This window comes from Platalea leucorodia (genome assembly GCF_965183815.1).
Source record: "Platalea leucorodia genome assembly, chromosome: Z".
NCBI lineage: Eukaryota > Metazoa > Chordata > Aves > Pelecaniformes > Threskiornithidae > Platalea > Platalea leucorodia.
Window position 1 is genome coordinate 1,459,444 of NC_138858.1, and position 16,374 is coordinate 1,475,817.

Here is a 16,374-nt window from a genome sequence, read left to right on the forward strand (position 1 = left end):
AATTAACTGCCCAGCATATTATAGCCATCTACAGAGAAAATTAGCAAGAAGCTGCCCATTGCTTTACGGCATCTTACTGTCACGCCTTCCCCGTGCCGCGGAAGGAGTGACGGGCCGCTGCAGCTTCCCGACCTAGGCTTTAATCTCTCCGTTGTGAACAAGAAGATACGAAATAGGTTGTTTCCAGGGTTCGAAAATCCTGCTTGCCGCCTTGGTCCTGAGAAGTTAAGATTTTAAGAACCTCAGGCGAAGGGTTTCGTGAGGCCATCTTGCGTCGTCAAGAAGAGTCGCCCATGCCTTACTCTCTGCCTACGTCTGGTTGGGAACAGAGCTCCTCTGCCTTCTTCTAACGCCCCTTCGGCGACCGTTGTCCAAAACACTACTCAGTAGTTGCATCCTCGCTATTTTCTTTTTAATATGTATTTCCAGTTTAAATCAATCATTTTTAGAAGTTTTATCCCACGATGACCAGTCTTGGACAGGCTTTGCAAGATGAGTGATTCCTAGCCCAGCGCTGGAAGACTTGTGAGAAACTACAGTTGCAGTTAGTGCAAGCCACCACTCTGCTCTTCTGGCGGCCTCGGCAGAGCTCGGGAGCAGCTTCGTCCTTCTTCGTCCCCGGGCGTGAGATACTGGAGTCACATGCGGAAATTTCTCCTGCTTGTCGTATTTTATGGGCACGTGGCACATCCTGATATCGTGACGATAGATTTGATGTGATCGTACACGTGTAGAGCAGCACAGACAGGTTTGGAATTGCAAATGTACAATAGGAAGACACCTTTTGCTGCATATTTTTAAGTAACCCAGCAAGGACGGACGAGGCCTCTTGCTCTCGTGCTCTCGCTGCTGCGTCTGGACAGGAGGACAGCGATGCTGTGCCAGTATCCTTCAGTTTTCTGGTTACTAGAATCTTACTCTAAAGTTACCTGGTTTTACAAATTTTGCCATGTAACTTCTGGCTCTTTGCTTTTCTTTTCTGCTTCATCCTTTTACCAGTTCAATTGCTGTAAGATATGTTGTACGTATTTCCATAGGGCGTTAAGTAAAATCCCGAACAAAGCAGGATCTCTGAAACTTCGCTCTCCTCTGCGCTTCTGTTCCGCCTGGTATTTGTTTTCTGTGGAGTAATTCAGCATAGTGGCTTTGATTTATTTTTTAAAAAAATATTTCTTTCAGATAAACCAATTACACATTTTGTGACGACTTTTGTCCCTAGTATTAGTCTGAAGTGGTGGTACCATCCCTGCGGAGCTCTGCTCCGCATCAGCTCTTCTCTGCCTCGTTTGACTCTGAAAGCGTCGCTATACCTTGCGTTAGCACCGTGAGCACAAGCTGGAGTAAAGGGCTGTGTAAAGGAGACGTAAGAGAAGACCCAGAGGGAGGCCTGTCCCCGTGCTGCCTTATTTAAAGCAGCACCAACCCGCGCGGGCGCTTGCTTCGGCTGGATGGCCCGTGCTGGTTTCCCTGAAACCGGCAGCGTCGCCGACGGGAGCAGCGCTTCCCTGCAGCCTAGGCAAGGTGCGACCTCGCCTCCGCAACGGCAGGGATCCTCCTCCCCTTTGCCGTGCAAGAAACGGGAGGGAACGCAGCAGGGGCAGCGAGCGGGGTGGCAGGGGCTCTGCCCTTCCCCAGCGCCCGCCCGACCACCTCCAGTAGGCGAGACTAACTGGAGTAAGCGCCCGCGCGGCCTCGTGGACCGAATCAAGCGCCGTATCTTTTGAATTAAACGAGCGTGCCTCTATTGACAGACCCGTTCCTCCTCCCTGAATTTGGGCAGGTTGCTAGATAGATCTGCTTTAATTTGTGTAATAGAGATGATATGAACAGATGAAAATTGTATTGTAAGGGCGAAGCGTTGCTGGCTGGTTTTCTTCATGGGTGAGAATACTTGGGTTACTGCATTTGCAATGCATCTCTACCTGTAGCAAATCCCAGGCGTACTCCCGGTGAGGGCAGGAAGGCGCTGCGGGAATGCCGGCACTCCGCACCGCGGGGTGTTGGATGGGCGCTGCGTACTAAGGAGACAATCCCGAAGCGAGACGTGGACCAGGAAGGTGACGGCGTTGAGCACGGGCAGTGCCTGGCACGGGCAAGGAAGCCACCCGGTGATCTTAACGCGCCAGGCAGCGAACCTTCATCCCTGCTGGGGGTGCACCGCGGCCGGCCGGAGGGGCAGCCGGCTCCCGGCCCGCGCTGCAGCACCAGGGATGCCGCCGCAGCACTTTGCGCCTCAGCTTTCGAGGGAACACAGGCGGTCTTCGTTTGTACTTGACCGCGTTGGTTTTTCCCCGTGGCGGTGCTGACCGAACGGGGAGGCGGTTTGCGGCACAGCGGGCCTCCGCTCCGACTCCCTGAAATACCAGCTCGTTACATTTTTACCTGTGTCAGCATAAAAAGGTGCTTTTTTTTCCGTTCCAATTTCTCATAGCCGCTGAATTTGCCAATTTTGTTGTTGTTGTAGGGTGACTCTAATTTTTTGTCCTGTCTTAAGCACAAGGTGACCTGAACTTCGGCAGCCTTTACTTGAAATGAATATGCCTTTGCACTTTATTCAGCCTCAGCTACATGCTGTGTTAGAATATATCAGTTTCCCTTGAAGAGCATGTGCTTTAGCTGTGTGGGAAAAGATGGCAAGTAGCAGAGGGAAATTTAAAATAGAGAAAGAAAGAAATTCCCTATTTTAAATACCATGAGCATCATTAGTTGGTTTTAGGCATATTTGCATAGTATGGTTCTGTAAAAAATAAACGTGCCTTTATAATACTGAAAACATAAGGCTCCTGTAACATGAAACACGAGTTTGATACTCAAACTGCTCAAGTTTCAATTTTTAATAGTCCTTTCCCAAGAAAATGATGGCAACGTACACCAGTGTCGTGTCTTTGCATCATTCCTATCTGTTCGTTTACTTAGGTCCTAGGAAGCTCGTTGCTGATCTTTGGGAAGGAACCTGTTTTTTTCAGTTGCTGTCTCATTTGAGTGGGAATATGTCCGTCCGTCCGTCCTTCAGCTGGGGAGCTGGAAGGGCTGCGGACGGCGGGGCGGGCCGGGCCGGGCCGGGCTGCGCTGGGCGCCTGCCTTCGGCTCGCTGCGTGCCGCTGCCTCGGGCGCGGGAGCGTGATTTATTTCCAGTCCTTGCCTACCGTTAGCTTCAAGTCCCACTTCTTCCCTCCGCTTCCTTTGCAACGAGTGCCCGAGGTTTCGCTTCTCTGCTCCTCACCCCAGCGCAGGCGCGCGCTCTCTCGCAGGAACCCGGGAGCTTTAACTAATGAAGCATCCTTGCCGAACCTGCGTGACGCGGCTCCGCGTTAGCCATCGGCCTCGTGCGGTGCTAGATCATTTGAGGACACGCAAATGGCTTTTACGCTGCCAGAATGATTTTTTTTTTTTTCCCCGACAAAATCTTGCTTCCCCATCAAAAAGGGGGAGGCCGTTGTTTATCTTTCAGGCTGATGAATAATAAGAAGTTAAAAAAAACCCCCATCCTCTGAGGCACTTCAAGTATTTAGCATGGGTTTTGTTATTTTTTTGGACAGGAAGTTTCTTTGGTCTCTCAGATGTTTTTACGGTAACTTTTCTTTGGTTTAAAAATATTACTAACATAATGTCAGAAAAATGCCGTTTCCCATGCATTTGAACTTCGGTAAGCCTTTCCTGTGTTCTCATATTCAAAGGGAAAACAAGAATTATATCATTAGAAATGGGAATTCAGCCACCAAACACCTTTTTAAGACTGAGGCATGTCAGGATATTTTACCCTGTCTGAGACAACTTGAGCCAGGATTTCTGTTGTAAGCTGTTTGTAGTCGAATGCTTACACAGGGAAGAGCGATGATAATTGACTTGTTAGGTTACCAGGTCTTTTTTTAGGGTTTGTAATAATTTGCCAGAGAGGAACGTTTTGAAGCAAGTAGTGGTAGGACATCCTCACTGAATCATGTTGAAGTGCTTACTTGAACTGAAAAAAAGCAGAGCCCAGCGAAGCAGCTCTTGCCAGCAAGTCTTCAGTATTTTTCTCAGGGAAAAATAGTGCAAAAATGTCATTCTCTGCGCAGCGTTCGTCTCTGCATGTCATTAATCCTCACTGTCTCCTATCCATCTCCCCCCCCATAAGTGACCGCAGTGCTGATACCTACCAGATGGTATAGGATTGGAGATGTTTGAAAAAGTGGGCACTTATAGATGTTCTGAACTTCAGCGTTGCATGGAAATACAGATATTTGTGTACTGGGAGGTACTGTGAAAAGCAGGGATACCAGGACGTGTGTTTCATAATTTAGTGAGCAGTTCCAATATATATATATACACGCTGACAAATACCGGCTTTATCTGATTATTATTCAACCCTACGTAAGTTGTTATGGTGCCCCGTTTTTACCAGGCATTAATATTCTGTCACTGTGCACTTTTTCGTACCTGAAGCATCTTAGCATATGTATTTAGCTTGCATTTTTGAGTGGAGTAGGTATGGAGGGATTTTTCTTGATAAATGTGGAAGATGCTGTGGATCAGCTGGACTCTGATGATGTGGCAAGCCTGCTTTCTAGCAGCGCTCTGCCGCTCCGTAAAAATACTGCAGACAGTGCTTCGCTATATTCGGCAATCCCCGAAAATCCAGCTGCTGTCCGAGGGCCAAACGCTTCCCTCATTAGCACCCAGGAGGCCCCCGCCGGCTTCAGAGGATTTATCCTGGGCTAAACCGAGGGCTGTTTAATTCCGTACCAAATCTTCTGTCCTGGAAAACGACTCTACCAGTGTGCTTCAGAGAATACGCACGTTAAGCCAAACTGGCTGTATGGTTTTGTACAAACCGAATAACTCCAGTTGCTCTAAGCTTGCTTCATTTTCTTGATTGCAAAGTCTTTTAAACGTTATCGCAGGGTATCACGGCATGCAAAGACACGGGAGCGCCGTCAAGGTCCAAGGCACTGGATTTTCACGATGTTCGATTGACTGCAGATCATGCTGGGGTGAATTTTCCCAGTAACGGGCTTTTACGTGGTTCACCTCCTCAGCTGCGTGCGGTTCCTTCCCGACAGAGCGCTGTAACAAAGCGGGGGGCCCCCGGCAATCTCGGATTATTTCCCCTCGCAGAGGGGTCTGTGGGTGCCGAAGTCGGTGTTTAATGCAGACGGCCCGGGTGCCTGGAGCCGTCCCCGGAGCGGGGTGCAGCGGCTGGAGCGCGGCCGCAGCCGGCAGCCCCGGCGTGGGGGTGATCCTCGCTGGGAGCCGCGCGGAGCAGCTTCAAATGCTGGAGCTGGTACCGCGCTGCGCCTCGGCCATCTCCAATATCAGGACTAAACCCAGCTCTTTTCCTGGGCGCAGTTAGCAGCACGGGAGAACTTTCTAATCGTAAAACACCGGGCTTTGACCAAAGTCCCTTCCATCGCTCGGTCTCGTCTTCCCCAGCCGCCCTCACCAAACGCCAACCCTTCTGGGCGGTAAGAAACCCAGCGGCTTTGTTGGTTTTTACGGGTTTTTTGAGGGTGAACGCGATGGAGTGTTCCCCACACCATCCCCCTTCCCCACTCGCCACGAGGACTTTCCCCTTTTTGTGTTTGTTCCTCAGCGGGACATATTTATATGAGTATTACCTGTATTTAAGCATGTGTTTTTAAACACTATAATCATCTGGCTGGGTTTCAGCCTGTAAATGAAAACTATATTCTGAAAGATTAATAACCAAGCAGAGAGAATGTCCTTATCGCTGCCTGCGAGGCAGCGCGAAGGAGCCGATGGTGCTTTGCTGGGGAGGGAGCGGAGAGGCGGCCGCGGGGCGGGCGGCTGGGGCCGGCGCAGCCCTCGGGTTACTGGCGCCCGGAAACGTCTGGCAGTTGTACGGGACACCCGGTTTCCTATAGGCGCCTGTGTGTGTGCATCCCTGTATGTACATTACGTTGCACTACGTGACATTCTAAGCATATATTACGCCGTGTTTTGCTGATCTTCGCAGCAGTGAAAGCGCTAGGATTTTCATTTGAGCTGTAGTAAAGGAAGCGTTGCAACTCCAAGGATTCAAGTACAGCAGAAAATCATAAATTGAGCAAAGACGGGATTTTACAAAACTGCTTAGTGGAGGAGAAGGTTCCTTCTTCCCTTTGAAATTTGTGTGCCTTGTGCTTGTTCAGTTGAGGCCCTTTTTATCCATTTTCCCCATACACTAGGAAATGAAATATTCATTTCGTACTACAGCTTTAGAAAAACAGCAAAGACGGTGCAATTGATGGTGAAATCGCTCACTGTAAATGTGAAAGATGGGGATCGTTAATGCAAACAAGTAACTAACCTTTAGTGATAATCAAGCAGCAGTATAATAATCTGAGTCATCATGCCTAATGGTGAATGAAGGGATGGGAAGAAGCAAGCAAACACCAGGAGGAAATGTGGGAAAAATGAGGTAAGAAGTTAGAAATGATTTTTTTTTTTTTTCTCCTGCTCACCTGAAATAGCTGAGGAAAATGAGCACGGGAACAAATTTGAGATCCTCGCTGGCCAGAGGTGGTCGAACCTCAGCCACGTTTAAGAGCACTCCGCGTCCGTGAAATGCTGCTGAAACCAGTAAATGAACTTTGCGGGTTGCTGTTGTGGCGCCGATGTTATATCCAATGCGCAGAAAGCACAACTGGGAAAAATGACTCCAGAAAGGTTTAAACTTAAAGAGCAATTGTAAATTATGCAGAGGAAGAGAGAGTGAAAAAACCTAAAAAAAACTAGAGAACTAATACTGATGACATTAATGCACAAGGGTTGGTTGAACATGAAAAATTATTTGATAATACCTGCAAGCATTTTTTAATGGAAAAGGTCAAAGTCAAAAGAAAACTGCTGAACACGGCGCACAGCTATCTGAAGGCGCTGCCCTAGAAGGCAGAAGAAATGAAACAAAAGGTTAGTTGCCATCAGATAGAGAAAATAAAATAAACATATTAAAATTTGTCTCACTTCATACACGTGAGTGTTCTTGGAAAAAAAAACCAAATCTCTGTGAAAAATTAAATCTCTGCGGCAGAAGTTCCTTTGTTCTCGAAAAGTCAAATTTTTTCTGCAAATACTTTTAAGAATTACGGTTGGTTAAGTAAAAAAGGAAAACAGTACCTCAGCTTGAAAACACACTCGGCAAAACCCAGGGAAATTGTTGCTCTGTGTTTGCCGTCAATGGGTTGCAATTTACACTTGGCATTAGAGAGAAATACTGGACGTAAATGACACACAGAAGATTTTACAGAGAGCTGCCAAATTTCCAAAAGCCAAAGAAAGGAGTATTTGTAGGAATTGGACAGATTATGAACAGATGCCCTGATAGTCACATGATAAGTGGAAATTTAGTTTCATAATTTGATTAAAAACAGAGGATTGAAATCACAGAAGGAAATAACCAAGAAATGATTCAGATGTGTATGCGGCATGACTTAGTTAACTTGACTTAAGTGAAAATTCATAAACTGAGGATAGAGCACGTAAGAGCAGCTGAAATCTGGATGATGAGATCTAATCCTGTATCCTGTGATTTTACTAAAGGAGAGGAAACCAGGGCAGTTGCGGTTAGAAATTTCTTGTATTAAAAAAAAAATCTGAAAAAAATTACCTCCTATTCATCCGTTTCAGCATAAACTAGATGCGATTTCAACAAATTCCAGTGGCTTTGTTTGCAAATTTGCAACGGAATGGATGTTGAGAAGTCAAATGGAGGTGGTTTAAGAGCGGTCGGAGGAGCGCAGGTATTTGGCAGGAGGACCTCAGTCGCTGCCGAGCGCGGAGGAGCCTCCTTGCCGCGACCCCGCGTTTCGGGTCCGGCGTCACGCATCGCTGCCCTGGGTACGCGCGCAGCACGCGTTAAGTTTTTCGTGTCGAGGAAGTTTGCGGTACACCTTCATTCCTGCTCTTTTTTTTTTGGGAAAAAAACCATAATAAAATGGCACGGCAGCCTCCCGACGGCTGGGTACCCCGGCGGAGCGGGAGCTCGGTGCCGGCCGGGCTCCCCGGGGAGGCGCGGGGGCCGCGGGACCACAGCCTCCCTGCCCTACTTTGCCGGCCCACGGAGACGTCGGTGCCGCAGCAGAGGGAACAACGCAGAGACGCGGCGTTCGCAGGGAGAGCCGGGAAGGCCTACACGCGGATAAAGCAAGCAAACAAGCTTTGATCTTTCAAAGTGTAAAGAATTTTAATTTAAGAAACGGTGCAACATTGTGAAAAATAGCAGGACTCTGGGTTTTTTTTAGATGAAGCGCATGAATTCTCATCATACACGTGAAATTTATTGCAAAAAATGGGCTTGCCTTTAAAATGATATCTTTTGGGCAAGCTAGCTGATAAAGTTGTGTAAAATATGCCCGCGTGCCCGTGTTCTCTGGGCGTGCAGAGGCCGAGCAGGGCTGGCCGAGAGCCCCGCGGCGCTTTCCGGAGGGGTGCCCCGGCACCCGCGGGCACCGCCAGCTGCGCGGGGCCGCCGGCCGCCCCGGCCGGAGGAGGACCCCTCGGTGCTGGTTTGCCGGCTACACCTGCAGATGCCGAGGACCCCGGCGCTCTCAGCCTTCATCCCCGCTCCTCACCCTCTCCACCGAGGGGGAGAAACCTCCCTACCGCAACGGGGTGGGAGAAAGCAGGGGCGCGGCGGCGTGCGATGCGGCGGTTTGCTTCCGATGGCGCCCGCGCGACGCTTCTCCCAGGCTCTCGGCGAGGGGAGCGTGCGTCCCGCCGTCGCTATGCATCCCGCAGGTTGGGAGCGGCGTGCAGGGCCGCAGCTGTGCGCGCAGGGGTACTCAAACGTGAGCGCGACCCACAAACATTTGGCAATCGTTCAGAAAAGGAGCTTAATCTGTTTTCATCTAAGCCCGTTTTTCTCTTGCCTGCAACATCCCCGTGATGCGGCGTTTGATACTGGATCACGGCGTAGCGTGAAGATGTCAAAAAAAAAAAAAAAAAATCCAGGTTGTCAGCAAAAAAAAAAAAGGCCTTTTATGAGGTATTTTTCCCTGATCGGTGTTTTCAGAGGCTTTCAGATTACAGGCTTCAAGGCCGTTTTGCTTTAATCTGAATTAACGTTCTATTAGTAAAATGCAGCACTCTGTCAGGCTCTAATCTCACCTGTTTCTGTCACAAAGGGAAAAATAAAGCATCTTTTTGCAAATGTGTTTCCTGCCTATTAGGTCTGAAACAAATATTTACGTGAAATTCGCATGATTTTCATTTGAAAAGCAAAACTTCAGGTTTGCGATGGAAACAACATTTGTTTTTTCCAGGAGGGGTAATATCCTATCCATATGGATAGTACTTTGCCGTAGTACGGGCACGTTTTCTCCCTCCCCAGCTTTAATTCTTTGTCTAGTTATTCAGATTTCGGAGGCAGGATTCGCTAGTCAGCGACTTATTTTACAGATTGCTAGGAAGACGACAGGATTGCGCGTAACAAGGAGAAAGGCAAAAGCATCGCAGCCGATACAAAATACAGCTGCATGCCTCAATGTGAAAATGGATTTTGCTCCGTTGCTTTTTTTTTTCCCTTCTGTGATTGTTTTTAGCTCAAACTCTCACATACAACTGGCAAATTCAATATAGTTGATATTCAGTGGCTTTGTTTATTATGAAACGAATAACCTGCAAGCGGCCTAGGTCTGTGAGTACGGTAGGTGCTCTAAGGCAGGAATGCGCCTGCAGGATTTACACGGATGAGCTCCGAGCTGTGCGACGCCCCGCGTCCTGCTCGCGCCCGAAGGTAGCCCGCTTCCCCCGTACGCACCCTATATATGCCCATCCAACCCCTACAGACCGCAGGGCAGTTTGACAAATGTCACACTTGGCTTTTAAGCTCATCGTTTCTTAGGGGTAAATATTAACTTTGATGCCTAATAATTCATTGCCTTTCTAAGATCCGGTTTGGAGCGAAGGGGAGCTCCAAAGGCTGCGTAATCGATGGCGTTGTGGTTTGTAAACGTTTTATCTCTCTCTTTGTTGCAGGCCATTAGCAGTGTGACATGTAGGCTGAACAGTAATAAATGCCCATTGTTCCCTTCACCAGCATCTCCCAGTAACTACGTCTATATTTGTATCGTCCTTTCCCTCCCCGGAGTGCCCGGTGGGGTCCCCTGAACGCACAAGCCCACCTCTTGGGTTTTATTTTTTTACCTTGTAAGAACGTCTCTGTCCCATAGGAGACAAAGGAGGGGGCTTTGCTCTGGTTTGGGTTAATTCTTTGTGGGTTTTTTTCTTTAAGAGAGTGAAGAAACGAGTCCGTGACAGTTGGGCTGAAAATTTTTGCGCTGCGTTTTTCAAAACAAAATCAATTTTTGTTGTAGAAAACGCCGTCGGTAAGATAGCACTTGGATTGACTTTTGTCGGCGGCGAGACGCGCAGCGGTCGCTGGGCGCGCCGGGCTGCCGAGGGACCCCCGCTGCCGGGTGGGAGCCCCCGCAGGGCCAGCGGGCCCGCGGGCTGCGAGCCCGCCCGCCGGGCTGCTTTCCCGGGGGGAGAACCTCGGGTCCGGGACGGCGAACGTAAGCCCCGCGCCAGCGGCTACCTGTTAGGTCAAGAGGAACGAACGGGCGTTGCAAAGTGCAACTAGTGGCAGGGCGACGGCTTCCCCCGCCGGCTAAACAAAAGGCGTGCAGCCTTTCAGCCTGGGACGTGTGTTTGCTTCTAATATAATAATACACGTTTGGGATTTATTTATTTTTTTTTTCTATAGAAACCTCTGCATCTTTTTATAGAGAAAAATGTTTGGATGAAAAAACAAAAACAACATAGGGTATGTGTATGGTTTATGCTCCTAAAGTGAATCTTGTTTAATCTAAAATAGTTTGCAAACGCTGTCTTATATACGCTTTTTTTTTTTTTTTTAAAGTCAAATGAAATCTAGTAGGCTGGGTATAGGAATTTATACAGCTGATGGCTCTAAGTCTTTCAGACTACCCGACATATGGATAAAGCATGCACAGATTTAGCAGGTCTGTCTTTATGTTAAAACGTATACGTGCTAAAAATATATGACTGAAGAGAATTTCTGTGGTTAGCGCCGTTTCATTCTGAAATGCTCCGAGACATTCAATAAAATTCCCTTTCTTTCCCGAGGAGATTCACGGTGAATCGATAACCCTTTTTTCCCGAGCGTTTTGTGCATCTATTTCCCTGCCATTATGCAATAGACTTGCAACCATTTTTGCCGGTGCAGGTGTTGTTTATTAAAAGGAGCGTAGTCATTGCAGGTGTATATTAGGCATTAGCTGAACGTAAAGATATTAGCCCAAAGTGCCTTCTGACTGGCGGTTTTGTATCGTTCGGGCTCGGAGAGGTCTGTCAAGGCAGATGCTAGGCTGCAGACCAGGAAAGGGTTTCAGCCCCAACCGGTCGGAGCCCATTTGTCCGTCCCTCCTCGGCGCTTCTCCTGTCGCCTCTCTGGGAGAAAAAAGAGGAATATAGTTTTCTAGAATCAAAAGTTATCTTTAAATGTTTTTGGAGGTATAGTCAAGGAGTAAGGATGTTTTAATTTCTGATTTTCCAGCTCATGGGTCATATTTGACCAACTGCTTTCAGCAGAAGACATGCCACTTTGTTGAGCTATTTAGGAATCAAAAAGACTGTCTTAATTTAAAACAAGGAGCCTTTGTTTTAGTTGGTGACTGCCTTGTGAAATTTTTCAGTTCTCAGCGGGTTAACCAGGGAACAGGGGCAGAGTCATAATTGGCCTATTTAGAGTATTTTGCATGTGAATAGTGTGTTAGTGAAGCATTACTAAGTCTGTTGTGAGTGACATGGTGATTAGAATTTAGATTAGGGAAAACACATTCTGTACTTTATCAAGTACAGTAATTAGTTCAGTCAGTAAAAGTTGATTACAAGTAACGATAAAGTTAGATTTTTGGTACTTAATTTTAAAATTTCTTTATTAAATGGTAAATTTGTTCTTAATATAAATGGTGGTATCTACACCTGTTTTATTGCGTATCAGAATAATTAAAAGAACAATGTGTTCAATGCAGAGTGTAATCAGGGGATTTATATATTATGGGTAAGTTTCAACGTAGTTTATAGCAAATAGAACATTACTCAGGAAATTGTTCTTCTGTCGTCGTCTCTTAAAGATTTAACATTTTTCTTATAGCCTGGGTCAGATACTGTTTTCTGCTCTCGTCTGGAAACCGTAGTCCTCTCGTAGCTGAGAAAATGTTGCGGTCACCAGGATGCGTCTTGTTAGTTAATGGTACAGGCATAAAATGGATATATTGAAAGTCCGCTGCTGCCGCTACCGCTGCCGCTATACAATAGCGTTAATTGTTTTGGGGTTTCTGAGGTGCTTTTTTCCTTCTGATAGCGTTGCAAAAAATATTAATAACGTCTGATTTTATTTTCACGTTTTAATCGCATATGACGTACAGCCTGCTGTGTGGATTTTTAGTGTGCAAAATCTGATATCTTTAATTCGCGGATGTGAGTTTTGCCTTGCACGGGGATAGACAATGAAGCTGTTTCATGCACGCTGAACCAACCGCTCTGTCAACAGCAGGATTTTTTTTTTTTAAGTTTTATTATTGTTGAATCCGTGCACTTCGCTATCTTGCTCGCAGTGAAGAAACTAAATTACCTTCCCATATATTAACAGAGCTCCAAAAGTTTTTAAAACACCGATTGCATTTGACTAAGTAGGCAATAAGTCTCCTTTAAATGTAAAGAATCGTATTTTAAATGAATTGCTGCGTCTTCTCCTAGCAAAGGAAAAGATGCTCAACCGGGGGTTTTTGTAATGTCTCCTTTAAAATGTTGGCAGGTTCTCGCTTCCGCGTTTCAGTTGCTTGTGCAGGTTTCTTGACTGTGTTATTTTTAGGAATGAGAAATAGCTAATGATGAGGAAAGTCGGATTTAACATGCACGCGCACACACGTATATATTTTTAATCTTTTAGCAAAGTCTCCTTGGAGGTGACATGGATATTGGCAACCCAGGAGCGCTCTCCCCCACTAAGCCTGGCTCCCAGTACTATCAGTATTCTAGCAATAACCCCCGGCGGAGGCCTCTCCACAGCACCTCTATGGGTGAGTGACTTTGTGTTCAACCTTTCTTTTTTCCATTGCAACAAATAACCGGAGTTTCGTCCTGTTTAGCAATACTTCGCAATAAATACAATAAGCGGCAGAGCGTCCGCGGACGCCGCCAGGACTCTCGGAGGGGTTTATTTAACGTTAGCTGATTGCTCCTCTCTGTCCTCTTTGTCGAGCATGCAAGGAGCCTTAAAAAATCGCTTTTTCAAAGCAAATCCGGGGAAGGGGAAAACAAAGGCCCTACCACTCGAGATCGAAATATGAACAGTTTTCCAGCGTTTTACTGTCAGACTTAAGAGCAGTGGCATCCACTCGGTGTTACCAAAACTGCTGCGAGGCTGGCGTGAGACGGCGGGCAGGGCGATTAGCAGCTGGGTCTGTAGAAAATCTCGGGGGGGGGGGGGGGGGGGGAAAAAGCCTGTCTTACGAAGACACCATTTTGTCTTTTTTCAGAAGTACAAACAAAGAAAGTTCGAAAAGTTCCTCCAGGTTTGCCATCTTCAGTAAGTACCGCTCGTCTGCTCGCTTGCTTGTGGTCGCGGTGGCTTTGTTCGGTTGCAGGCAGAGAGAAACGAGCCCGCTGCCGGGCTGGCAGAGCGCTTGGCGCTAGAGGCTGAGGACGAGGTAAGGAGAGTTAAACAGCCTCGGCGCTTGTCCCGACTTGGAAGTGATTAATTGCACGGTGGGGACGAGCGTGTGCTGCTCATGTGGCTTTTCAGCGGCGCGCGCCGCGGCGCGGGCGGCGCGTACCTGCGCGGGGCGAGCATCCCTTCCCCGTGCCGGTTGGCTGCTTTGTCGGGCTGCCGCCGCGTTACGGATTTGCATGTTCAACGAGATGTGCGGAGAGGATTTATGAGAAATTTCCGGGGGTCTCAGCCCGGGATGCGGGGCGAGCATCTTCATTTTCCCGTGAGGTCTCGGAGCTGTGGTACCTGCGGCGGAGGCGCGCTGGGGGTGAGCCCAGGTGTCAACCGCTGGGATCCAGCTGCTGCCAGAGGCATTGTGGGTTGCTCAGGCGGTAACGAGAAAGCTGGTAATTACCCCGGCTTTTCCCCGATATTTTAAAGAATATCCCCGATCCCTCTTTGTAAGGAGGGTTAGAGGTGCCATCCAGCATCACGTTTTTCAGGGTTTATCGTGAAATCTTTGCATCGTGCAGGCAGAAGTTGGGGTTTCTCCTTGGTTCGGTGAAGTCCTTTGTTTCGTGATCCAAATAATTATTCCGTTAATTTTCATTTAGTCGTCGTTGTGTAAAATCTTTGTGGGTTTTTTTCCGGAAAAAGCTGTACCAAGGTGCATTGCGTCTTCTGAGAGCATCTACTTTTAAATCCCTTAAAATATATATAAAATAGCGGTTTTAAAAGAAATCATGCGACATCTCAGTAAATGCAGCATAGAGAGTAGTATGGCTAAAGAGTGCATTTTATTCTAGTCTTTTTATTCTAATTTTTTCTCCACCATTACTTTAAAAATACATAATACATATTTTCGTAGCAAACAGAAAACCAAACCACTCAAGAGGGGTTCCCTTTCGTACCTGATAACTCTGTTTGTTTTATCTCTAAATCTGGTTATTAGGAGGAGCTGAGTGGCAATCCATCTTGCGGAATATATAACAAATTGGCATCTTAATCTCAGATGGGTTTTATGTTTTTACCATAAATCCAAGTAAATTTGCGGTTTGCAAGCTAGCATACTTGTAAAGCTTCGGTTATTGTAGTGACTGTGCTAAACAGTAGTTTCATTACTGGTCACTTTATAAATAATAACATTTTAATCTGAAAGAGAAAAACCCATCTGAACGTCCTGATTTAATTGCACGGATTATTGTAATCTTTATAAAGTTAAACAAATGCGAACATAAATCTTCTTTGTAAGTTGTTGAAATGTGGGAATTCTCAAGTGCAAGTTTCCAGTAAAGTAACAATACTATTTTTTTTTAATTAAAAATAAGTTCCCACACGTGTATGTTAAATTTATTTCACTGTGTGTTTTTTGGGTTTGGTTTTTACTGGACTCCTTTACAGCAATAGCTAATATCCTCCCCGAAGGTTTTTATGAGGACTGTTACGCTTCAGGTTAGAGGTGGATTTAATTTCGATGAAACTTTAGCTTTTAATAGTTTTTCTGACGACGTCGCACGCGATATCCCTCCCAGCTCTGGGCGGTCGGAGGCGAGGCGGGACGCGGTAGGGGTGACGGCCAGCGTGCCGAGGCGGCGGCACGCCGCGCCCTGGTCTGCGCGCTCGCGGCGACCTGGGCAGCTCCTTCTCGCAGCTCGGGCATCGTGCTGGCGTTGGCAGGGGGAGGAAAAAACCAAACCAACCACCCCAAACCTGCGTTTTTTATCATTTAAAATACTGCTCTGTAGACAGGCGCCCGCCTCAGGACGTTCACATGGATATTTTTGTATCCGTGCTATAAAAGATGCTTTCGGGGAAGCGGTCCCTGCTATCTGCCCTCACTGCGTGGGGAAGAGTGGCAGCGTTGGAAATGTCACCGTGCAGGGATTTATAACTGCTGCAAAAGTTTTTTCTGGATTGCTTCTTGCTTCGAAAGAATGAAAGGCAATTTATGTTTGTCGCAGATTAGTCTCAAATGTGTGCTTCCTTTAATTTTTTGTGAATACAGTTGTTGTACAGAACAGACATACTTCTACAGCTCAATACTCTCAACTATTTTAACAGTATTTTTATTTCTAAGCCAAATTATCTCCAAGTAGAATATGCACTTCAAATACGTCAAATTATCTTAATAAGCTGTACAATTTATTAGAAAAGAAAATATGAAAAGGCATTCCTGAGTATTTTAATCACCCATAGCTCTGTCTTCCAAGAATAAGGAAATTAAAAGAGAAGTCCAGTTACGCGAATACAAGAATAGTATGGTTCCGAAGGAAACGCAGCCTTTTTGAAGCGACGAGACGGATAGGTATTTGGGTCGTCTTGTCTTCGTGTATCGTGAAGCATACATTTCGTTTGAAAGGGTGCTGCTTTAGAAAAGGCACCTGGGTGTCTCAAACAGAACAAATCCCTTACAAAAGGTCAGGTTATATTTAGGGTCCAGTGTGTCACACTGAACGGCCAGGGTTTATGATGCCGAATGAAGTATATGCATTTATCAATTGACTAACTAGATTATAATATACTTAGCTGATAGGGTGGAAATATTGCTGTATTTCTCTTAAAATATGTATATTAACTTGTTCTCAATGTGATTTATGCAGCGGATATGGAGATTAATGCAGCAGCGTTTGTGAAAGCAGTTATTGTTGATTAATTCATAAGTAGTCTTATAAAAGTTTCAATGATAAATGGTAATAAATATGTTGTATCAGCTCCCC

The 16,374-nt window shown here is 46.5% G+C and overlaps 1 protein-coding gene across 3 annotated transcripts in view; it reads left to right on the top strand.

Moving 5' to 3' along the window:
• Positions 1–16,374, top strand: part of TCF4 (transcription factor 4) — a 236,476-nt gene that overhangs the window by 130,040 nt on the left and 90,062 nt on the right. For all 3 annotated transcript variants that reach the window (XM_082335899.1, XM_082335900.1, XM_082335901.1), the window contains exons 7-8: positions 12,896–13,025; positions 13,485–13,534. In XM_082335899.1, coding sequence (XP_082192025.1) covers positions 12,896–13,025; positions 13,485–13,534 — 180 coding nt within the window. The remainder of the gene's footprint in view (positions 1–12,895; positions 13,026–13,484; positions 13,535–16,374) is intronic.